Source organism: Anguilla anguilla, chromosome 14, assembly GCF_013347855.1.
Source record: "Anguilla anguilla isolate fAngAng1 chromosome 14, fAngAng1.pri, whole genome shotgun sequence".
In the NCBI taxonomy this organism is placed as follows: domain Eukaryota; kingdom Metazoa; phylum Chordata; class Actinopteri; order Anguilliformes; family Anguillidae; genus Anguilla; species Anguilla anguilla.
Window position 1 is genome coordinate 11,712,407 of NC_049214.1, and position 26,576 is coordinate 11,738,982.

Here is a 26,576-nt window from a genome sequence, read left to right on the forward strand (position 1 = left end):
CAAGAAACGTAAACTAAGCTGAAGTCTCAATCCTTGCCTCTGAAACTAAGTAAAATAAAGTTTTGGTCGTTTTAGGTTTTTATATAGAAGATAAAAGGCGAGTGGCTTAATGTCCTTCCCATCCAACTTCTAGGAATTTTGCGGCCACCAGATGGCGATATGCTACCCTGTGAATTTCCACTCCAACCATAGAACTTACGAGTTTGACAAAACAGCGATGAAACACTGAAAGCCATCATAAAGAGGCCTGTGCACTGAAGAGCTGTGTCAGGCCAAAGTGACTGAGCAGCCTGGGATTACTTTGAAAGCATTATTGACATTTAACCAAAACGTCTGATGGCATAATGAACTCACAGGTCATTAGAATCATGCTTTCTTGAGTCTCACTGTTTGTAGAATCAGGGAAAACAAAAACCAGCAGACTCATGGGGGAGGACCACAAGGACCATGAAAAGAGGTAGGTTTGTGCACTAACTTCTTACCTAGGCTATAGGTTGTAAGTGTGTTCAGGTAAAGGCAGGTCTGTGACTCACTTCCTGCCCAGGTAGGGAGGCTGTAAGTGTGTTCAGGTAAAGGCAGGTTTGTGACTCACTTCCTGCCCAGGTAGGGAGGCTGTAAGTGTGTTCAGGTAAAGGCAGGTCTGTGACTCACTTCCTGCCCAGGTAGGGAGGCTGTAAGTGTGTTCAGGTAAAGGCAGGTCTGTGACTCACTTCCTGCCCAGGTAGGGAGGCTGTAAGTGTGTTCAGTGTTCAGGTAAAGGCAGGTCTGTGACTCCTTGCCCAGGTAGGGAGGTTGTAAGTGTGTTCAGGTAAAGGCAGGTCTGTGACTCACTTCTTGCCCAGGTAGGGAGGCTGTAAGTGTGTTCAGTGTTCAGGTAAAGGCAGGTCTGTGACTCACTTCTTGCCCAGGTGCTTGGCCACATCGGAGCGGCGGAAGCCCTCCAGGTGGTAGAGGCGGCGGGCGAGGCGGCGGGCGGCCTCGTGGTCGCTCTTGCTGCCGTTGTGGATGGCGTCGGTGCTGTCCTTCAGCCTCTCCGTGCTGCCCATGTCCGAGTCCCAGTCCGACAGCACCTCCTTCAGCCCCGCATCACTGCGCAGGACAGACAGGACAGCGCGTCAGAGACCGCCAGCGCCGGGCCAGCCCACACACTCCCTCCGTTTACACGCAGCTCAGAAACACTGTAGGCTCATATGCAAACCCGTACACTCCCAGAGGAGCCAGCATTAACTAGAGCTGTAACACCTCCTCAAAGGGGCCTCAGCTTTAAAGGCCTGTGCTCTGATGAGACAATAGTGGGGTTTCCATCCAACCGTTTTCATGTGAATCTTGAATACGCGCATAAGCAAACCTGAGTGGACACGCCTGAAATAAAAGTTAAAAATCATGAAAGGTTTTTACACTTTGCCGAGGTGTAAAAGCTGGCATATCAATAAAAAGAAGATGCAATTAAGGAAACAGAGTACTCAAATAAATGATGGCGTGACGGGGACCTAAATCACGTGCGTCCGCTCCTGCAAGCCCAACAAATGTAATGAAATACACTTAATTACACAGTCCACAGCCTGTCACCAAGAGTACATGGTCTGTTTACACATGATTGTGTTGTGATTTCCTGAGAGCCACCAATGGAAAAAAGCAGAGGAGAAAAAGATGGGGGAAAAAGTCAAAATGCTGTTTTACACAGTTGTGTGTGTGTGTGTGTGCTCTTATAGTACCTATACACTGGAGGGAAATGTATCTCCTTTCACACATTGTGTGTGCGTGTGTTTGCGTATTTTACTTCAGTTCCATTTTAAACCAACATTTTTCTAGGGGAGCACCCAAAAGCTGTAGGTATGTAACCAGTGTTCAGTGAATTCCTCTAAGCATCGGCTGTCAGCTGAAAGGCTGATGACAGACCTCTGATTGGCCAGCTACTTTTAGACATACATCTAAGGTTTGCAAATTAATTTATTAAAAATTATGTCATCAGAACAATTTGTCTCCCTGCCTGCAAACACCCCTAGCTGGCTACTAAAAAATTTGAGGAACCCAGATTTGTGAATTTACACGTCAGTATATTAAGTTTCTTAGTAATTCTCACTGGCTCTTTAAATGCTGCATCCTTACTGTGTAATGCCACCCCCCCCTTTCCCCAGAAACAGTAAATAAAAAAATAATTTGAAGGAATGATTATTTATTTGCAGAGGAAATCAGCATGTCGAATACAGCAATAACCCCGAGGAAACCAGCCTCTCTAAACGTCGACTCGTTCAGTTTTTCATTTCAAACGCTGACAAACGTTCCGGCGCGCCGCGTGAGACGGCGAGCGCTCGACCGACCTCCGGCAGCACAAGCGTCCGCTTATTACCGCGGGGATCTCTGCCCCGCCTCCCTCCGCTATGTGTCAGCTGCGGCGGCCCGCCCGCTGTCTGATTACAGCTGTGTTTGGCGGGCGCGGGCGGTGCGGGCGCGGTCCCGGGCGTTCCGACAGCCGGAGGCACCGCGAAAAGGGCTCTCGGCGCCTCCCGTCCGCGCGCGGAGCAGGAGCCAGAGCCGCGCGGCGCAGTCGCGGCACAGTCGTGGCACAGTCGCCGCCCCGCGCGCACAGGGCACGGAGAAATGAAGCCGCTCCGGCTCAAAGCAGGTAATGAGAAACCACGGGACGGGACAGGGCGAGCTCCAGAAACGAAAAAGAAACGCCCCTGAGAACACGCTTCCGCCAGAAACAGCCAAACATTCATTTGACGAGTCTTTCATAAAGGGAGAAAAAAATTCTGGCAGCACGAATGGTAGATGGTAAATGGACTGCATTTATATAGCGCTTTTATCCAAAGCGCTTTTTACAATTGATGCCTCGCATTCACCAGAGCAATTAGGGGTTAGGTGTCTTGCTCAGGGACACTTCGACATGCCCAGGGCGGGGGATCGAACCGGCAACCCTCTGACTGCCAGACAACCGCTCTTACCTCCTGAGCTCCTGGCACGAGTGTGCCTTTATTTCCTGTTACTTGGTTGGAGGACTAAAAAGAAACGGTGATGTGCTGAAAATCTTTACGAACACTTTAATCTTTGCATTAATTAAGCAAGTTACTGGGCACTCCTGAATAAGTAGCTGACCGGTTGATTAACCACCTCAATCAATGACACCTCTTTTCACAGTGCTCCACGGCGCTCAGGCCAGGCCTCCGCTTCCACTGTGCGGACCTCAGTTTGGAGGAGGCGTGGCCACTGAGGATCGCCACTCGTTCGGTCGAACGGTCAGACGCTCGCACGGATAACAAAGAATGGAACACGCAGCCGAACAACAGGCCTGTTATTACTCCCACGGGCCCGGCGAACGGGAGGGCGAGGAGGAGCGATCATCCCGGGAAAGAGGGTGCGGAGGAACATCTCCACCCATTCCTGTGCTCCCGTCTGGCACAGATGCCCAATTATGAGAAACTCAAATAATTTATGTGCGTTTGAGCAGACCGTCCCCCTGCATGAGCTCAGACTCATTAACAACAATGACACAAACGGAGCAATTCTCACGTTCCACAAAATGAACACGAGCGCGTCTGCCAATGAGTGACAGAGGTTCATTTAACATCGCTGACATTAGGCCACCATTAGCATCTGGTGGCAACTTCCATTAATCTGCAGCTAGTTAGCCTCGACATGCCGTTCGCCGTGCTGTTTGCACAGGTGTTTACTGCCCATTTGCTAATCAAGCATTAACCTCGTCTGTAACCCTGAGGACAGGCATTTACGATGTTACAACGCTTCTGGCTATTCACTGGAGCTCACAGCAGAAAACAACCGCAGCAGTCTCCGTGTTTTCCCACCAGAAATAAAACAGAAGCAATCCAAATCGTGTCACACAATGAAGAGTAAAATAGCAGCATCATTTCTGAGTGAGACAATGACAACATATCTATGCATGAAATTACGTTGCCCAAGGCTTTTACAAACAACGCTCACTAAACAGCTTTAGAAAGGAATTAAAAGCATTCCTGATTATGGAAATGCAAAACACATTTCCCAAATCCAAAAGGCAGACATCTTTAGTTGACTAAAGTTTCAAAGCATTTGGCAATAAGAACTAAGATTACCCTACAGTGCCACCTGTTGGATGTCAAAGGAAACAACAGGAAAATTTCCCAAGCACCAACATTCTGCTGATCTGCTACTGATGCTCTATTCAGTGGGTTATACAGTGAGACAACATGCTTCACCATCTTGCTGTAATACTGAAACTCCAGGGGAAAACATGGGCACTGCATCTTTTTCTGCAGAATGAACAACATATAGGCTATTGGAATCCTAACAAGAGCAAAGGTATACAGCCAATACCTACATGTGGATAAGATTCACAGTTTCACAAACCCAAACCACTGTTAGCAGTTTGCACCTGGCCTAGCCTACATGAGATGTATACTGTGGAAACAAATGAATTCTTAACTTTAACTTGGGATAAGCTTTCTCTGTTTACTGCTCTATTCTAAACACAAGAGCGCCAGCCCAGGACTGTGATGCCTGAGACCTGTCCAAACAGAGGGTGAGATCAGAACTGGCTGGCTGATGTGCAGTTCACAGAGGAGAGAGAGAGACACGCCTCATTTTGCTTGGGAAAGTTTGCTAGTGCTTAGAAAAAGCGCTAATTTAAGCAGAAACCAATTCACAGCAACACAGTAGAAAAACCAATGACTAGGCAATATAGTGACAAAAAGCCAGTCTCCCACCACAACACACACACACACACACACACACAATATTCACCTACAGGCTGGAAAGACACTCATTTAAACTGCATATTGGTTCACATGATGCTAAATTAAAGTTTTGGCTTGAGTTTACTACCCCTGCCTATGCTAAATCTAGAACTACTTCCCCTAACATATTTGCTTCTTAAAACATTACTATATGTTTTATACCCACAATAGCATTTACCTTTAACTGCAGGCAAGAGCATGTGCTAAATGGCTAAATGAAAAATGTCAGAAACCATGAACAAACAGTCTCTGAATACTGGGAAGAACATCACAGAACACATTTCCTGGGCATCCTCTTCAGGAATGTTTAAATTACAAATTCATTATTTAGCCTATGATTTAAAAGTTGATTTGGCATACAAAAGAACAACCAAGCTGTGTTACAATCTGAATGAACAGCTACTCTAGGCTTAATCTTTTAGAAAACGGAACATCTTGTACTGTGCACTGAAATAAACACGTTCATTTAAAGCGGGCTTACTGCTCATTAATGATCTTGCGATAGATCAGAAATAACAACGTGAGCAAACCTGTTTCTCCTTTGTTGATCACAGGTGGCTAAAAATGAAGGACAGCACACAAAAGGGGGAATTTCATCTTTATTCCCAGCAGAGGGCACCGTTTAGAGAGCACTATCGATTTCAGACATCTGCTTTGCAGGACAGCAAAAGCGTGTTTATACTGTCTGCATGCAGAAATGCATTCTAACCAAATACCGGAAAAATGTACGAGTCTCCAACCTTCAAAAGCCCTTTGTCTCAAGTAACCAAGACACATTCAGAATGACCACAATTATGACAACGTTCCTCTGCAGCTCACAACAAACAGCTCAAAGAATTGAGAGCCTTCGGGGGCCGTGCTATAGCACTCGGCTCTTGGTACTTGATTACTGTAAATTGGCCATTATAATTTGGAATAATATATCTTCACTAAGACCCCAATTAGATGTGAACACAGCAGCCTCCCACTTGGATAGGTCTCCTCAGCCAGTTTGGGGCCCTCGGGCAACAGCGATTTGGTGGAGCCACCGCGCTCGGCGATGACTCATCGCGCACTGAACCCTGACACGGCGCTGATGCATATTCATGCACATTAACCCGTGCAAACGGGGAACACAGCAAAAATAAATACATTTCATAATATATTTTGAGTCCGAGTCGTGACTCACACCATGATGATGCTCCGGAGGTCTGTTTGAAAGGCCACTGGCCGCAGAAGTCAAGCAGCAAAGTCCCCCCAAAAACACAAACAGAGACGAGCCCGGACGAGGTCTTGTGCAAAGACAAAGATCACTTCTCTGCAAATCCTGCAGTTCTGCTAGTGAGGCCTCTTCTCAGCATTAGTAATGCTGCTCCATCCCAAAGTGACCTTCACTGCTTCACTTATGCTTCAGACGTGCTTGAAGGGCTTTGCATTCTGCTCCGGTGGCTGTTCTGCACCCCTTGACCTGCGGTGGATATTTCCTGCACTACCCTCAGCTTCTGAGATAATTGTATTGTACTGCTGCAAGGCCACCCCAGACTGATCCTGATACTTCACAGCTTCCATCTTGTGCTACATAAATGTCTGAGACAGCTAAGGGGTACAGTGGGAAGGCGGGCGATGCTGGGAAAGGTAATATTTAAGCAGAAATCCAGCTATGCGTGTCCTTTTCTCAATTCATCATTTATTTTCAATTTGTTCATTAATTATTAATCAACTCATCTGTTTGCAAAGTGACTCACTCTCTCCGTGACGAAGTTACCAGCCATTCAGAAAAAGGAAAGCCAGGTGAAATTTAGCATTGGTTGCATGAGACGCAGCAGTACTCACAGTATCAGGCATGCTAAGGATTTACGCGGGCATTGAGTAGTCTGTGCAGACTGTGCCAATGGCCGGGTGATTTGTGCCCCCAGCACAGTGTAAAGTATAGACAATTAAGCTACCAATCAATAAAGTGCAAATGCCTTGTTTTATTGGTTTAACTTTAAACCCCTGAATAGTGCTTCTTACTTAGGTTTCATTAAGATAATTGGCATTGAATTTAATTATATGGGACAGGCACTACCTGCTTTCCATTCGAAATGCCAAAATTAAGAGGAAATTCCAATAAAATCCCAAACCGAGGCATGTACTGTATGCCTCGTGAAAAAAATTATTCTCAGCTTGAGGGCTAACCAATAGGGTAGCAAAGATTATATACACACACACACACACACACACATTAAAGACATACTATGCAGAATTTTAAGCCAGTGCCGTGGTCTTGTGTTTAGAATCAAAGAAGTCTCCTCCTCCATCTTCAACCCTGCCCACCAACCGAGAGTAGCCCACCTAACCTAGCTAGCTGCACAGCTAGAGGAAACGTTACTCACAGGTCCAACAGAAAACAAGCCAACTCCACATCGCTTGTCATCCCTTGACAAACTTCAGCCAATGCCACAAAGGAAATGCAATTACAAGGTTAACTAGAGTTTTTGAACAAGCCCTGTCAACTTGTCTTTTTGCTTTGTTGTATCTAGGCTTCCCCTACTGTTCTCCGGTGGCGCATCTTGTTGGGCCTGTAACTGGCTATAGTGTGACTGAGGTAGGGAGGGCTCCTATTGGCAGGATTACCCCAACCTCAGCATACAGCTTCACCTCCTCCCAGTCAGCAGGCCAGTTCTCTGAAGTGGTGACACCAGCATCTCTGCCCTTCCAAACGGACAACAGATGCTGCGGTGTTGGGACGGGTCTGATCCTGTAACGAGGCACTCCACCTGGAGGGCTGCGAACGAGAGGGAGAGGCGTCCACAGCCTCCCCACATTGGGAAAGGACAAATGTACCATGCACTCTCCTATCACCGTTAACCAATTTTTTTTATATATATCAGCAGTAAAAATGTGTTTATTTATGAAAGTTACACTGGCCTTTACCATAACAGAAAAATTATTTTATTATTATAAGGTGATGCAGCATTAAAGACACAAATTAGAACAGGAGCATAATATTTTCAGTTTTTTAATCTGCCAGTGAAACTGGAAAAGTTGTGGCCCTTCAGACCACTTTGTGAACGATTTATACAGTTTTGCATGCCAGTGTAGGCTAGTAGTAAATTTAATTTTACATGTAGACTACATTAATAAATAATGAGTAGATTTTAACGCACAATAGTTGAGCAGTGTTTTCTGTAATCTTGGTCATTATGGGAAGTGGTTTTTAAAAAAAAAGAAATTACAGAAGACAGACAAATTACAAAAACAGCTTGATGCAGAAAATGGGGGAGGGAAAGAGCTAATGTCACCTGTACCCAGAGAGAGATACTCAGCAGATGCTCTGTACACTCAGCATCCCTGAACAGAACATTAAGCTCCCATAGCAGTTGAAGAATTCAACCTTTCCAGACATTGTACAGTTCAACAACGACGGGCAGAATTTTCCACTGTCAAGTGTAGCCTACAGATTCTCATGTCTTGTTACAAAAGGAAATCGCTGCAGTGAGTCACCACAGCCCATGGTCAGGGTTTGGAGAACCTTAGTCCAGCAGCCTCTATATTCTCCTCTGTCTGAACAGCAGGTTGATATCTTTCACTGTATTTACACATTTGAACTATCAATGCAGCTTTCATAAATGAATGAGCACATTTTTAATGGACCAGCTTTTCCTTTCTTCTTTTTCTATACTTTTTCTATACTGCTACAGAAAAAAAAAAAATTGATATTATATCATACACTATAAACAGTTCCGTTTGTCAGACAGCTTATGAAAATATTGGAATTTTTTTTTTTTTTTAGCAAGCATAATTTTATTCAGAGCAATTCTCTGAGCAGTGCTTCAAGTAATATCACCAGTGAGTAGAGCCAAGAAGCCTATAACCTCGGTTCAAATTATACACTTTGCATGTTTATTTTCGAAAAGGAAAATAAATTAAAACCCAAAGGGACTGCAGGGAGTGTCTTCCTCCATCCCCTATCTGGAATGAAAGCTATGCCACTGACCAGCCCGAAACCACTGCACAACTCAACTTCTACACGAGAATTCCCAAAGCACTACTGCTGCTTTCCCACAAGTCTATGCTCCAGGATAACCGACGACACTTAAACCACAAGTGCGCCTAATAAATGAATGGGCAAAACAAATGTTCTGCATTAGGCCTATACTGCAGTTCACGTTACATGAAAACCTTAAGTCTGAAGATCACTGCATTGTTGTGACCAGTGTACACCATATCAAGACAATACATGGCATTTATTGTTAAATCATCATTAAAGCGATGGACTAACTGGTTGCCTTTTTGTCGTAAGAGAATAATCAAACCTGTTAGAGACGCAAGAATGGGAGAAAATAAAATATTATCATCCGTTTAAATATTAGAAATGGTTTGTCACACAGTTCTGAAAACCCAAGTGCTTGCATGTTAAAGACTCTCACTGCGTTTTTCGTTCAGTAAATAAATAAATTGAGGAAGACGACCGAAACAATTCTGTGAATGGCCAAGTTATTGTTAAGTCTCGCAGCTATGATTAACGCAGACAGCTGGTTTTCATACGCATCACGTGCTATACATTTATTAACAGACTGATTTTCTGAATCCAGTCCATTGCAGTAAGAGTTTTTTTAAATGTTCGAGGTCTGCCCCACACCGAACTTCAGAGCTAACGGTTACTGACACCACCGAAACGACGCATACTAAACGTCAACATTTATTTGGCCAAAAATACCAAGTATTGCTGCCATTTTTTCAACGAAAGGTATAAAAAGGTACTACGCGTCAGACGTATAGCGAAGTTGCCACTGAACTGACTCGCCTGTTAATCCTGAACTTCTTAACTGTTCTTTCACGGTCAGAAACTTGGGTAGAAAAGAATACGGCAGTGCACAGACGTGTAACGGAGCAGATGGCCCGCCCTCTAAAAAGAATCTCACCAGCAGTTAATCTGCGAAATATATGCATTTATCCATTTAAATAAAACGGAAAACAAATACATCTAGCAAATAATGCTAGCCATAAGCTAGCCACACGAATCAGCGCTACTCGTCTGCTCTAAAATACTACCTAAGATAGTATAACAATGGACAACTTCCATAATGCAAAATTATTTACCTGTAGTCGCTTCACAGAAAACCGGCGTTAAGTACACAAAAGCGCATCATAGCCGTTCAGTTTTTGTTCCAGCGTTTCAAAAAAAATACACAAATCCGTAGTTTGGATTGCATTCAAATCCAATTTTAAGTGCAATGTGCACTAACTAATGAAACGTCAAGAGAAAGATAAACACCACTCCTCCACATTCTGCTCAACGAAGGGCAAAAAAAGCATATGAAAGAAAGTTTTGCCTCGGTGATTCCCAGCTCATCTCTCATGCCAAAATGTGGAGGCATTTCCCACAAACCATTGCATCCAGCCTGAGAAGTAGCCGAGGAAGAGAGCTCCCTCGAAACATCAAAGAGGAAACTTTTCACATCCTGCCTCCCACCCGTACCTCGCCACATAACTTCCCCTTTCGTGCAGCAGGCTAAAATAGCACTGTGCCGTTTCGTGTACAGCCTTTGACTAAAAGTACCTAAATTGATCCATTTCGACTTTGCATCTGTAAAGACTGAAAATATGTGGCAAACGCGGTAAGCGATGTACGATCAGCAAGTTTGGCTCGCAGTAGCCTATTGTATTTCCAGACCAGACGTGGTTTGACGTATGCTACTCCACACTGAATTGTGTGCCTGCTACACATAGAATCATTTCAGCCGAGACATTGCACTCTCCTGTTTTACAGTTACAAATCACGAAAGAATGCACTGACGTTTCGATTTCTATGTATAATGTCGAATTGGAACGCAAGAAGAATACTGTATGCCAAAAAAAAAATAGCAAAATGAATAATTTTACGGAAAAACCTGCAGGTCTCAGAGTACACGCATACACATCTCTTCTTTGATATTGAGCCATGTGTGCGTTTAGAGGATGCAAATTCCAAGAAAGAGACTAGCCCTTTTTCACATTTAATGTCGAACATGAAGCTGGAGTCAGTTAATATCCATGCCCAGTGGTGTGCACGTTAGATACGAGGATGATGACCCAGACTTTACCATTATTCTAAAAAGGAAATGAGTACAATTCTGAGTATTACTTCCCCCACGTGCCAATGGCAGCACATAAAAATAAAATTTAAAAAAATCCCTAAAAATGACATTTTAAAAATCCCTGTCGTGACAGGGATGGAGGCAGATCAAGAGGGAATAGGGCCCTAGCTCTCTGTCCTGATGCAGTCATCTCTCCTACTGCCATTATTTTCTAGTCTGTCATGAACACGTTAACAGTAAAGTTAAGCAAGAGCTCTCTGCTGCGGCGGATAGATGGGCAGCATTTTTGTTTGATTTGATTGCAATGGAAGCTAAGAAGAAGCGAAGTGTTCAGCTGGTCCTGTCATAAGCCAATATACATGGCAAAAACTCTGAAATGGAAACAAAAGATAACACAGACACATCCAATAGCTTATGCAGGTGGAGGACAGAAAAACCATGTGGAAAAATTTAAACAGAGTAAATCAATGATTTACTGCTCCCCATAACAAATGAAGCAATGCTTCCAACCACACTCTCTTCATCAGGACTTCACTATCACTTGATCTCAATTAAGGCCCAGTGCAGGTCAAAACTGTGCATGCAGTTTTTGATGATTTATAATTGATTTAGTAATAGTGGCATACTGATCCTGTTGCCTCTATGACACACCGTGTCTTATCTGAATGCTGTGACACCTTCCACTATCCTGACCTACCTTTATAGAAATGTTTACTGTAATATACTCAAAATAAGGCATATGGAAAAAACAAAAATACATTTTCAGCACTGTAATGCATCCAAAAATATTTCCACCCAAATAAAAAAGGCTGTATAAATTAAACTCAGCCAATGAGTTACATTTTATGCTCAAAAACAGAATTCAACTGGCTATAGCATGACACATCTTAAACTAAGATAAAGGAGTTCCTCGCTCCCTGCAATGCCATAAAAAAAACTTCTGACCAAAAGTATAACTCAACAAACCAAGTTTCCAAAAGCAACTCAAAACGCTTTGAATACATCCAAAGGGAATCAGATTTCATAGGACCTTTACAACCTCGGAAATTACAGCCTTAACAAGCAGCAGACAGGCACTGCAGGGATAGCCATTTGTCTCCATGTTGTTAGCTATTCTCAAAGATGCAGTCAAGAAATTTTCTTCTATTTTTGTACTTGCCTCTGTATTTAGTTTTCTGGCTCATTTGGTGTGAAATGAGATGGTGAACAGTCTAAATTTTTATGGATACTGTCTAAATCGCATGCTTAAGAGAACACAAAACATATTAACAACCTTATAAATGACTCAAGATACAGTTACATTTTTGCCTGCAGGGTTGCCCAGTGTAACCATCTCCAAACGGTAGGTGAAACCAGTTAAAATAAGATGTTGTGTGAGGCAAAGTCTCTCTTATAGCGCAACCCAAACATTTAATGACAAAATGTGTAATGCAAGAGTACTGCAGGCTAGAGGCCACACATGCTCCAACAACCTGAACAAAGCCCAGACTGGTCAAACAATGAGAAGCTGCATAACTGCACAAAGCGGGAGCTTATATTCCCTTCAGTGAGCATACATGCATGAGCCATCCCCCATCCCTCCCCCCCCCCGACACACATGACCACAGACAGACCACATCTGGACTGAGGGGCATTCCTGCAGACCGGGAGGGTGTGTCCAAACAGCTGCGCAAATACTTCCCAGCACTGATTCACTGTGGTGCCCTGACCTTACCATCAGGACGAGTTAGACGGGCCTCATCCAGTAAGACTGAGAGCCGTCCCTCGGAGACTGACGGTGCTGAGGTTTTTAGAGCAAAGGCCGAGGGAGAATTACGGAGTCCGACTGTTTCTAGATAATTCTGGAGTCTTTTCCGAGAATTCAGAGAATCGGTTTTTCGGAATAATTCTGGGGTCTGTTTGCTGGAGAATGATGGAGTCTGTCCGTTGGAGAATTCTAGAGAATGAATGTCTGCAGCAGAGTTTAGGGCACCTCTAATTCAGATTTTTCAGGGTTCTCACCATTCGTCTCATACTGAGGACCAGATGCACCGTAGTTTAGGGTTAAAATCTCATTCTGAAATTGGCCTTTTTGAAGAGATTTACGTGAAGTGTTCACTGTAAGATGCGCGGTTTCCCCACCTCCGGCAAACCCACCGTTACACGTCTGTACAGAGCCACGGTGAAGGGCCGTCACTTTGAAAAAGGAACCCTTGTTAATATTGCATTCAAATGGACTCACAGCGATGAAATTATTTTTTTTGTTCTTCACTGACTTCCAGCTGTGCAACCTTCAAAGGCACTTATGTCTGTGCTCCGGACATTAAATACTCTTTAATCATGCCATCCTAATGGTAAGACTGGGGAGATCACAGTACTGTCCATTAACTACGTATGAGTTTCATTCAACCTTCACTTCAAATTCATTCACTGATCTAAACAATTTATTGAGAAAATCATTTGTCTAACTTTCTTTGAGACACCAACCCATTTGACCATTACGCGGAGAGTACTTCATTTTATAGATGAGAAAATAAATCTTTACAACACACAATATAAGAGTGTTACCTTTGTTAGGAAAAGGAACGCAGTGTTCTTAAAAGGAGCTGGGTACGTATTGTTTAAGATTCCCCGTACGAATACAACTGTGTGTGGGCCGTAAAAAAATATATCCAGATCTGTCTGCAAACACATCACAATTGACTTATTCAGTGACTAAATGTGTAATGCATTCAACTGAAGGTAATACAATACCTTCAAGAATGTACTCACCTATATAGAAAATACCAGGCATTCCACTGATAATATAAATATTAATAATGGTCACCTACGTCCGGTGAGATTTTTGCTCTGCATTTAGACCATTTCCTCTAAATATCAAAAAAGAACAGTGAGAGGAAGTTACTGAAATCAGGAAGCAATTCTCTCTGTGACTCGCAGGCCACAACTCAAACACCCTTTCACTTCCACGATATATACTATATACCAGAGACAGAATTCAATGCAAGTACAAACAAAAGGACCAAAATGAGTTGCTGAAGTCATAAGCATTGACACAGACGAATGCAGAGCGTGAAAAGGACAGCTGCCAACAAAATTCAAACAGGGACAATGAAGAAACGTGTGTGAAAACATATGCCCCGTACGCACGCACACACGCACACACACACACACACACACAATAGCAAGCCCCCATCCCCAGTACTGCTTGAAGACAACTCAATGAATGCCATTAAAAAACCATTTATTATTATTATTATTATTATTATTTATTTATTTATTATTATTTATTATTATTATTATTATACAAATTATAAGCTTTATTGTTGGTTAGGGAAAATAAATAGAAACTGGCTGAGAACAATTATTATTTTGAAGGTTAAATTTCACATCCATACTGTATGCTAGTTCAACATATACCCTTTTCTACGAAGACTGATTCCACATGTATGTAGACATGACTATATGCTGATTCTGTTCCCAAGTACACACAGCCATATTCCCATCCTCCTTGTGCAATTGAACCAATCTTTTTAAAAATGATTTCATAATATATAATACGACTGCCCAAATAGAAATGCAAGAGCCCGAAGCAGGTTTCAGCACTTGAGAAGATGTTTTGCATCAGACCTGCCCCCCCCCCCCCCCCCCCCTCCAGGAAGGAAGGGGCGAGTTCACACATCACAGGCAATACTGTGAGAATGGCAGGTCCACAAGGAGCACTCAAGAGAAAATCACTTCACTTCAAGGCTGTGCTTATCCGCTCTGCAGCCCAACAACAGCCACCATGCTGGACCCGCAAATCATGTGTGTCAAGAAAAATACAACACTTCAGACTCCTGTGAACGTCTTCGTGTCTGAGCGACGGCACGTTGTAAACACTGTTGCAAACCCTGGCTTCAATCTTTTGCTGAAAAGCGCATGATATTCTAGAATTATTATATTAATTACTGCATATGGTGTATGGGCTTCATTGATAGAATTTTCACCACTACACATTAAATTCCCAGAAATATAGGCCTACCCCCTGGCTACTGTGCATTAAAACACGTCAACAGCATATATTGGCCTAACCGACAAGATGTTGCGATATCATCAGGATTTATAAAATAATAGAATACAGACATCTTTTTTCATGAGGTAATCTGTGCGTCTGTCCGACTGAATCATTTCTTCCCACAACGTCTGTCCAGAAAACAGAAAGGCATCATGGGAAGCTGAACCCTGCGGCGCAGGAAACAGCACACACGACCTGACCACCAGATGAACCTCCGCTGTCTGATATCCCATTATACAGCACACCACCAACAGCCATCAGGGAGGCCAGAGAGCTCACAGGAATACGCAACAGCGCATTAAGACAAGCACTCCTTCTCTGCTCTTATAGACAGGCACTCCTCCTCTGCTCTTATAGACAGGCACTCCTTCTCTGCTCTTATAGACAGGCACTCCTCCTCTGCTCTTATAGACAGGCACTCCTTCTCTGCTCTTATAGACAGGCACTCCTCCTCTGCTCTTATAGACAGGCACTCCTCCTCTGCTCTTATAGACAGCCACTCCTCCTCTGCTCTTATAGACAGGCACTCCTCCTCTGCTCTTATAGACAGGCACTCCTCCTCTGCTCTTATAGACAGGCACTCCTCCTCCTCTGCTCTTATAGACAGGCGCTCCTCCTCTGCTCTTATAGACAGGCGCTCCTCCTCTGCTCTTATAGACAGGCACTCCTCCTCTGCTCTTATAGACAGGCGCTCCTCCTCTGCTCTTATAGACAGACACTCCTCCTCTGCTCTTATAGACAGGCACTCCTCCTCTGCTCTTATAGACAGGCACTCCTCCCCTGCTCTTATAGACAGGCACTCCTCCTCTGCTCTTATAGACAGGCACTCCTCCCCTGCTCTTATAGACAGGCACTCCTTCTCTGCTCTTATAGACAGGCACTCCTCCTCTGCTCTTATAGACAGGCACTCCTCCTCTGCTCTTATAGACAGGCACTCCTCCTCTGCTCTTATAGACAGGCACTCCTCCTCTGCTCTTATAGACAGGCACTCCTCCTCTGCTCTTATAGACAGGCACTCCTCCCCTGCTCTTATAGACAGGCACTCCTCCCCTGCTCTTATAGACAGGCACTCCTCCTCTGCTCTTATAGACAGGCACTCCTCCTCTGCTCTTATAGACAGGCACTCCTCCTCTGCTCTTATAGACAGACACTCCTCCTCTGCTCATATAGACAGGCACTCCTCCTCTGCTCTTATAGACAGGCACTCCTCCTCTGCTCTTATAGACAGGCACTCCTCCCCTGCTCTTATAGACAGGCACCCCTCCTCTGCTCTTAAAGACAGGCACTCCTCCTCTGCTCTTATAGACAGGCACTCCTCCTCTGCTCTTATAGACAGGCACTCCTCCTCTGCTCTTATAGACAGGCACTCCTCCTCTGCTCTTATAGACAGGCACTCCTCCTCTGCTCTTATAGACAGGCGCTCCTCCTCTGCTCTTATAGACAGACACTCCTCCTCTGCTCTTATAGACAGGCACTCCTCCTCTGCTCTTATAGACAGGCACTCCTCCTCTGCTCATATAGACAGGCACTCCTCCTCTGCTCTTATAGACAGGCACTCCTCCTCTGCTCTTATAGACAGGCACTCCTCCTCTGCTCTTATAGACAGGCACTCCTCCTCCTCTGCTCTTATAGACAGGCACTCCTCCTCTGCTCTTATAGACAGGCACTCCTCCTCTGCTCTTATAGACAGGCACTCCTCCTCTGCTCTTATAGACAGGCACTCCTCCTCCTCTGCTCTTATAGACAGGCACTCCTCCTCTGCTCTTATAGACTGATGGCACTAGAGTTACGGTACGGGGTCTGTGATCAGATTCTTGTTCCGGAAGCGGTCGGCCTCCCACAGGGATTACGGTTCTGTTTTGTTGAATTCCCCTCCCCAACCCCTCCCAATAGCATTAGTCACATGATCAAGCGATATCCAGAGAATCTGTGTGCCAAAGCAGCCTCGGAGGGGAGGGTCAGGGATTACAGTCATGAGTCAGACCCACAGACCCGCCAGCTCCGCGGGAGGCAGAGGACAAACCAGCAGCATCGGGGATGGAAAGAGAGAGAGAAAGAGAGGGGCAGCGAGGAAAGAGAGAAAGAGTGAGGCGAGGAGAAAGAGACACAAGGAGAAAGAGGACAAGACGTCCCCCCCCCATACCCGGAAGAGTAGAGCTGCTCACCACTGCCCTCTCTGGACTCCAATGGAGAGATAAAAAAAGATGTAAAGAGAAGGGAGGGGGGAGTAAGGGGTGTGACTCAGCACCCTTGTGACTCTGCTATACCACTGCAGAACAAAATTTGAGCAAGAGTAATTCTTTTTAAAGTCATTCATTTTCATGTATTTGTCTTTCTCTTTTCCTGCTGTTTATAGCCGCAGTACATGCAACGGTCAATGTACACAGTGCCTGTCGGTGCAGATAGTGGAACAAACCCAAAATAGTCAGGACAGCAGAATCATTGGCTGTCTTCCAACACAGACAGCAGAACCACCCCTTCAGACTGCATCCTGGTTCCCCTCCCACCCTCACCCCAGGCACTCCCACCTTTGTACCAATTCAGGCTGTGGTATTTCATGGCTTCAAGCTATATTTCTACAGTATTTTTATGTTACTCGTCTTTGGGCTTGTGACGGATGTAGTCTGTATGCATTCTGAATGTGTACTTTAGTTCTTGAGTGGCATAGTTAACTTGCATTAGTACTGAGCTTGCATCTTTACTTGCTGATCTGGGAATGCTGGCAGCCAGGTCTAACTCATATTAATCACGTGAATGCACTCGTGTTTCTCATATATAGTAAGTTGCTCTGGATAAGAGCATCTGCTAAATGAACGTCATGTAATGTAGCTTAAGTGCTAATAATAAAGCAGCATTTTATAGTTTGCAGCTGCAGCTTCAGGCTGACTTTTTTTTTGCTGAGTTAGAACAAAGCAGTCTGATGTGGAAACTACTGCGAGACAGTAACTTGTTTCCCAGGGGCTTCGGCTTCGATCTGTAGACCTGAGGCACTGTTGCTGACTTGTCGGTCCTCCTGGCCTAGGGAAATAAATATCCCCATGTCAAAGTAAAGAAATATCATCAGTCTCAGAACTGAATCTTGGTGCACACCAGATTCTGAGCTGAACCGTGGTGATACGGCTTTTGATGTCATTCGCACATTGTGGTCTATAGATTCTCATGCTTCTTCGTAGAGAGGATTTTAAATATAGACCTCGCGTTGCACTACTTGGTCAGATTTTTCCACATAAAAAATATATGCAAAAGGACATCTGCAAGCATTCCCGTTTTGCCTCATGATGCCATCTGTGTTGGACTCCTGTTACACTCCTCTTGTTACGTGACTAACAATTTTGGGGGTCTTCTGTTTTCCGTGTGATGACCAGTCTTGTAGTGCCACCTGATAATCCACTCAGTTACTGCCATTTGACTGAATGCAGCTGCGGCTTTATCCTGACTCACTCCTCACAGACTGCTCATTACTGATGTCTGCCTTTAAAGAGACAGCACCAACACTCGCACATAAACAAGAAACCAGAGATCGGAAGTGCTCAAATCACATGCGGTTGGAATTATGTAAATTAACATTTAGGTTACGATATATACTTTATGGCCAAAAGTATGTGGACGCATGACATCCAACATCTCATCCATAATTATGAGCATTAATACGGAGTTGGTCCACCCTTTGCTGCTATAACAACCTCCACTCTTCTGGGAAGGCTTTATACTAAATGTTGTAGCATTGCTGCAGGCATTTGCTTCCATTCAGCCAGAAGAGCATAAGTGAGGTTGGGCACTTATTGGGCGATTAGGCCTGGCTCGCAATTGACTTTCCAATTGATCCCAAAGGTGGGGTTGAGATCAGGGCTCTGTGCCGGCCAGCCAAGTTCTTCCACAATGTTCCTGACAAAACCGTTTCTATATGGACCTTGCGGTGTGCCTGGGGGCATTGCCATGCTGAAACAGGTGAGGGCCTTCCTCAAACTGTCGGGGAAGCAAAGAATCTTCTAGAATGTAATTGTATGCCGTAGCATTAAGATTTGCCTTCACGGGAACTAAGGGGCCTACCCCAAACCATGAAAAACAGCCCCAAACCAAGGGGTGCCCAGATACTACATGTATGACACTGGTAATACTTGAAAATAATATCACACAGATATGTTCTGAAACCACCACTTCAGCTGTGGTCACTGTAGCACCATTAAGAGCCAATAATGCAGGAAAATACAGTGTGCGTTGATACATTTTTTGCTTGTGCAAGAGGTAATCTTATCCGCCTGGCACAGAGAAGCTGCTGAGTCACTGTACTGGCCGTGTCGCTAGCACCCAGGGTGAGGAAGTGACATCTCTCATGAGGAAAACCAGGAGCTCTGCGGGAGCTGCCACTCAACATCACGTCACATGACCATCCCCCTACCCCACAGGAAGCAAAGCAGCAGTGACACTCCCGGATGTATCTGAAACATGCCAGTGTCTCGTACCAGGGCTGAATCTGTCAGGCCCCTATGGCTGAACCTCCCTGACCCACGCTACTGAGTGGCACGAGCCTGCCTAACTCCATCCATGGCCGATATGATCAAGCTCGGCATGGTGGTAAATGAGAAAACAAAAACCAGGGATTTCAGAAGGGAGCGGAGCGGAGCCTCTGATATTAAAATGGTGGTAATGCTCCTTTATCTGCCCTCGTTATGGATACTTTATTTTATTTCATTAATCATGCCACGTCTTCGTCAGTTCAGAAGGATTATGTCTCCTTATAAGCCCCATGGGTTTTCCTTTACCTCACCTGCTCATTCTGTTTGAATGCCATTTAAATTTTTTCTCAACATTTTTCCTATGCGCACATAAATAAACCACATCAATCAAAAAAGCCTTTTATTTTAGTCCGACTGGAGAAATGTACACGACTGAAGGTTTTGAAACCTCTTCAGAACTTCTATTAAGCGAGATACATTTTACAGTAGCAGGTAAATTAATTTGCTGTTGTGGATTTCTGTTATTTGATTGTCATGTGTTTTTAAAATGTTTTGACTAGTAATAACAGTCATTTGAATTACTGTTATTTTCCCTGAAATACAACTGAAACGGATGTGTGATACATTGATTACACAGAAGAGCAACTCAGTCATGTAAAGCACAGGTTTTTTTTGTCAGAGTTGTGCGACTGCAATTCAAAACCGGAATGGAATGTTACCGACTAAATATCACTAAACAGCTTGTTTATATCATACAATTAGACTGCTAGCAAGGGATAAACTAATACAAAAAGTGAAAGGATTGTATCTACATTTATAGCCCTGGGTCACAAATGTTTAATTAATATGGGCAGCAGTTTTGTCTTATACAAATAACAAAAATGAATAATTGATCACCATATCAACGGAAGGTGCGCTGAAGAGGGCTCTGTATTCGAACAGGGGAAAATTAAAATAGTTCTCTAGCACAACTCTGTCACGGATTTTCTGGAGGACCAGTGTTGTTGAGCAGGGTACTTTGCCTGAACTGGTTCAGTAAATATACAGCTTAATTCATAGATTAGGAATTCATAGATGTGGAAAACGTAAGCTGGACAAGAAAGTCTAAACTGCTGAAAGGTAGATGTAAAATGTTTACATAAGTCTGAAACACAAGTTTTCTTTGTTCAACTAGAAATATATTCATTAATAATTCATTTCTTCATTCTCAATTCCATTAAATCTTTTGGGTACAGAGCATCCTGGGCAGCACAGAAAATAGCCTACTTCTCCTAAGAAGCGGCCCATGTTGATTATCAGCAAGTGTCACTGACAATTCACACTAAGGATAAACCCAACAACAGCTGCTACAGCTGTTTGCTCTTAATTACTCATACTATAGGCAAGTTCAAGTCCACCAATTATCGTGCTCTCCAAACAATTATGCACGCAGTCCGAGGTCTACTTCCCCACCATGTATCTGTGTGCCAGGTTGACTCCAGATCAAAGGCACACAAGTGATATGCTCTTCACCATAAAACAGCTCCACTCCTGAACTGAAAGAGTAAGGTCTGTTTCAAGTCTTGAAAAATGACATCACTTGGCTATAAAATGCTGCTCACAACAACATTCGTGATTTTTTTTTACGATCCTGTTTAATATAAAAGTGAATGTGAAGTCCTGCTCAAACCAGCCGGTGACCTCTCCTGGGAGGCTGATCTCAGCATGACGAGCTGTATGCACAAATCAAAGCTGCATGCTCCATCACACACACACTGGGGCACACACACACATGCACACGCACGCGCGCGCACTCACACACACACACATACATGCACACACACACACACGTCCACGCACACACATACATGCACACACCACGCACGCACACACACACACACAGGTACGCGATGCACACACAAACACACACACATACATGCACACACACACACACACACACACACGTCCACGCACACACATACATGCACACACACCACGCACGCACACACACACACCATGCACGCACACAAGCACATGCACACACACAGGTACGCCATGCACACACACAAAAACACAAACAACAACAACGTCATAAAGGAACCAGGAAGTGATGTGCGAGCGGCGTGCCGTTCTCCCACTGCGAGACCAGTGACTGCAGCGCTTCCTCCGCTGCCGGCGGCTCGCGTACACCCCGGCAGCATTAACTCTGGATGCACTTTCCTTCACCCCCCTGCTCACAGCAGCCAGCTGCAGCTCAGACACAAAGGCTGAGCCCGAGCATTAGCCTGGAGCCCCGCGCGCCCCGCCTCATCAGCACACAGCCGAGCGGGATTAATGCGCGCCACATCGCCGGCTGTTTATTAGTATTCCGCTCAGACCCCCTTCTCTCCCCTTTATTACACGCTTCCTGTCAGCATTAAGAACCACCCACTTCCTGGGAAGGGGGGGGGGGGGGGGAAGAGAGAAGAGAAACAAACAGCTACGGCTAGCAAAGCCGCTCCACTCGCAGCCTTCACTTTAAAAAAGAAAAAAAAAAAGAAAAAAGACTGGAGAGAAGCTGCAGAGAGCACCAGGGAGGAGAGGAGAGGCAGGCAGCTTCCCATCCTCCCTCCCTCCCTCCCTCCCTCCCTCTCAGCCTCCTCCTCCTCCTCCTCCTCCTCCTCCTCCGTTCCCCCACCCCCAGCATGAATAAGCGCTAACAGCCATCATCATGAGGATAAACGAGCATGCCATGCACACTGAAGGTGGAGACTTACTGAATGGAGCCGCCTTGGCCGTCGGACAGGCCAGGATGGGAGAAGCAGCCGGACACCAAGGAGCCCATAGGAGGCTGCAGAAGCTGGAAAGTCACTAATAATAAACTCCTCGCCTTTTTTTTTCCCCTCCCTCCTCCTCTCTTTCTCTCCCCCCCTTTTACGCCATGTGACCAGCCCCTCAGTGACTGAACTGACCTACATGGAGACAGAGGAGCTCTTGTTCCCCTTGCGTGCCGGGACACAGGTACTCAGTTCTGCTTATTCATTAAAACATGCCGGTGTGCCGTGGAGGGAGAGGAGGGTGGGTGGGGGGGGGGGTGCGGGGGGTGGCACGCGGAGCGGAGCAGAGCGACCCGCTCTCACCGGGCATGCCCGAAACCCTGCCGGGAAGAAGGAGCCGCGAATCCCGCCGCGTTTAACTCTGTCTGCTCGGGGGCCCTTCCCGCTCCTCACGCGCGCACAGAGGGCACGAGTGAAGGGATCTCGCTCGGCGCCGGCTGGTGATGTGGTCTATTCGTCTGCGTCCCCCACGGCTTAAGAGGGAGCACCGGAGGGTGGGTGGGGTGGGGTGGGGTGGGGGGAGGGGCATTTCATTTTGAAGATGACAGTTTTGGCCCAAGCCCACGTGAGCTGGGCTGCATTCTCGAGGTGCATTCAGCTATACATCCATACAGGAGGGGGTACGTAGAAGTGTGTTGTGTTTATAAGCGCTGCTAAAAATGTATTTGCATTTAAAATGTAAAAGGTGTTACAATGCCTTAGTTTAAAATGTAAATATGGTGTGGCTAAACAGATTCTGTTGGTGCCAGTTAAATAGAACACTACTGTTTGAAATAACTTGGGGGACATCTAAGATGCTTACATGTTACCTGAGGATCATTGTCTTTCATCAAAAATAAATATTCAATCCCTGAAGGACTAATGCACTGATTGCAAGAATGTAGACTAGATCTTTTTGCTCTGCTGATTGCTAATGGGACAGAAGAATCAGGTGGTTCGTGCTGAACTATACTAAAAACAATGAGTTGCAAGAATTTCTTACTCAAATATAAGTCACATGAGTGAAACTTGCCCCATCTCCCCCCCCCCCCCCAAAAAAAACAAAAATAAAGTAATTCTCACGATGCCCGTTGTTTTATCTAATGATCTCAAAAATGATGTGCAACTAAGGGAAAATGTGAATGTGGGCTAGCAGCTTTTCCCAGGATACCGATCTATAATCAGCAGGCTGCTTCAAGTCAAGGTCAATCGGGCTCTTGGCAAGCATGAACGAGCTCATCAACTAATTAAAAGGAGCCTTACATTAAAACATGGCTGAACATACAAAGATAGCATTCCATATGCTCTATATAGGGGTGCCAAGTTCAAATAAAGTCGTATTATTACATGCACAGCATATGTGACTTAAAAAAAATATGTCGGGGGTTGACGGAAAGTCTTGCCTTCATTATGTGATTAAGCTCTCCTACCTAATGTTTCATGAAGCAATTAAGTTCTCCTACGTAGGCTTTTCATTTTGTTCTCCTCACTAGTCCACCAAGACAGTTCCTTGGTGCAGCTCTGTATCTGCTCCCCAAGGAAACCAATTCACTGCACAATAAACGGAACAAACAAACAAGTAAAGTTCCCATAGGGTTTCCAGAGGGGCAAAGCACACTAGTGCATCCTTAAATCCTGACTGTACAGTCACTCATAATCTACGTTCAGAAATAATGATAAAGATAAAGGTAATAATACGGTAAGCTTTTGGGGTGCATGGGAAGTCCTGTGTGTTGTTAGGGTGAAATTTACTGTACACAGTCTACTCCTACTGCTCCTACTGCCTGTTCAATGTGTAAAATCTAGCAGCCTTTACAATAGACGGCCAATGTTTTTTTAGTTTCTTCATTTTTAATGAATAGCTTTAAACAGCCATCTGGGCCATTTGCAATGAAAGGACTAGGTTTATACAGAACGTGTAGGGCGGGTCACTTAATTGCTACTATCATCATCCTGTAGCCTAAAACAACAACAACAACAAAAAACATGGGAAGATGTAGCATACAGGATCGCCACGCCAACGGTCTTTGTGGCTTCATGACCTTGAGGGCAGAGCTGTTTCGGCTGGGGATCAGCTGTCAGCCTCGGTCACGCACAGTCATTTTCGGAGTCTTACCGATGCGGTCAGGATGTTTTTGAGCGAGTGCAACGTCAAACCTGTGAGACCTGTGTGTCAATGACTGCCGGGAAGCAGGTGATAATTGTGGGTGTGTTTCATGTGAGGTTTCAGTGGCGGGCAATAGCGTTCAGTTAAATGGCTGTGCCGCAAAGACGCACTATGAGTGAAAGCAAAAACAACAAGACCAGAAAGGGAGAGTAGTCGGGATGTGTCCTATGTGAGCAAAGCCTGAAGACCCGAAACCACCCTTTTCTGTAATACAGTAATATCGGCATATTACCTCATGTTTCCGTGCTCATGTTACCACATATTGAACCCCAACGCCCCCACGCCCAAGCGAGTTCAAGGAGAAGACACATTAAATCATTTAAATTCAACTGCTGATTTTCCTTCGACAGCACAACTGTAGCGCTGGTTGAACACGCGTCTGTGAAGCGCCGCAGGGACAGCAGCCTTACGCGTGGCGCGCGCAGCGCGAGAACGGGCTATCGATCGACTGCGTGTGCAAATGGGCTCGTGTGACGTCGGGCCCGGTTCATCACAGCACTTTGCTCTGCGGTGAAGGTGAACCGCTAACGCTGCAGCCCGGCCCAGGAGGACAGCTGGAGGCCGCCCTGTCTCCGCGCGGGCCTCCGCTGTCTCACACAGGAACCGATGAGTAAGAGCGGCATAGTTTCCACACGCACGCATCGCTTTCCTCTGCGCCGAGCCCAACACTCAGGGAGGAGCCCGCGTTCTTTTATAGCTTTCTGGCCTCATGCTTCGGGCTCCCCGCTGCAGCAGAGACGAAAGATAGCTCCGGTGCAGCCAGCTAGCCCGCTTAGATCTGATCTCGCCAAAATGCCAAAATGAATGCGGGAAAATTGAGCAGTCAAAACATCTTACCATGAAGCTGGTTAATAGTGTCGTGGAGAAGTGACACCAAGCTAACTAGCTAATGTTCAAGAAACAAAGTACTTCTATTCAATCAGATCCAATGTAAAATAAACTATTCTATTTGATTCAATATAATTACAATTAAATTTTTATTTAATATTTAATATCATTTTGCATGTGCGTGTATCCTTATGTTGCGTGAATATATCTGCAGGTCTTTTGCATGTAAACTGTATGCCATTCTGTTCCACACTCCATTGGGAGTTTATCGCTTATGACCCCTCTCATTTGGGAGAAATCCCAGGACGGAGGAGTTGAAACGCGCCTCCTGACGCTTCCCCCTGAAACCTGTCCCTGAACAGAGCGCGGTGGCTGCTGGAAAGCGCTCTCTGTCAGCGGCGAACGCCTCGCTCTCTCCTCAAGTGCATAAGCGGTCCCTGGGGACCGGGAGCTACTGCCAGGCAACAGCTTAACAGCCCGGCCCGCTTCGCCTGAGGTACGGCCCGCTAATGGAGCGCCCGCCACCGACGGCGGGCCGCCTGGCAGCCCTGCTCGTCACAACAAAATCCAGCCCTCGCAGTATTTATCCATTATCCTGTTACGGGCTGGCAGGCCTAGCAGTGCACCTACCGAGCGCTCTGCAGATGAGGCGTGAGGTGCAAGCTCACAGAGGCTGGGGAAGGACAGGGGAGGATAACAGACAGAAGGGTGACCGACTGACCAGCCCTCAGACGTCATAATAACCCTCCCCTTCCGCTCTTCAGAAGAGTACACAAATCAAGCTTGCAGGCCACTGTTCGACCACTCAGGCATTGGGACAGTATTTGAGCAGTGGGTGAGTTTTTTGTTGTTTTTGGCTCTGTGCTCCAGGACAGTGGATTTAAAATGAAACAATGAAAATGAGGTTAAGAGCAGACCGTCAGCTTGAGGGTTTTAACATCCGTGTCCGGTGAACCAAGTAGGATGGATCACGGATCACCAAATATGGATGTAAATACCCTCAAATTAAAGCTAATAGTTTGTTTGTTAACCTGATATTGTTTCTTTCAAATATGATGCGTAGAACCAAAACAAAAAACACTGTATACACACGGACTGCACTATATACATATGAGTTATTTAAAATGCAGTCACTTCCGCGACCTTCTGAGGACTTCATAGATGAGTCATGATTAAAATCTCCCTCAGAAAAGGGAAATAAAAAGGCTGACACTCATTTCTGTAATGACCTTTACGTTCCCCTTTCAGCAATAATGAACAGCATAAATCCTGTCTAAAGAGGCACTAAACACACACATCAGACAAATGAAATGCAATAAACTGTGCATCAACAACCTGTCTTTAGTTCCACAAAGCAGTGTCAGTTGGGCTCTGTTGTTTATGGTCCTGATTAAAAAAACAGACACACTGTAAACATTGTACATGCTGTTCTTATATTTCAGGGGCTTAAATGCATAATTAACTTCTAAATGTTTAACAATGTTTTTAAATACGCATTTTAAAAAATTTAAAGAATTTCCTTTATTCCTTATTTCTATTC

At 45.1% G+C, this 26,576-nt stretch overlaps 1 protein-coding gene across 2 annotated transcripts in view; it reads right to left on the reverse strand.

Annotated features, from left to right (window-relative positions):
* Positions 1-26,576, reverse strand: part of psd3l (pleckstrin and Sec7 domain containing 3, like) — a 153,958-nt gene that overhangs the window by 77,401 nt on the left and 49,981 nt on the right. For both annotated transcript variants that reach the window (XM_035392101.1, XM_035392102.1), the window contains one exon: positions 898-1,089. In XM_035392101.1, the coding sequence (XP_035247992.1) occupies positions 898-1,089 (192 nt within the window). The remainder of the gene's footprint in view (positions 1-897; positions 1,090-26,576) is intronic.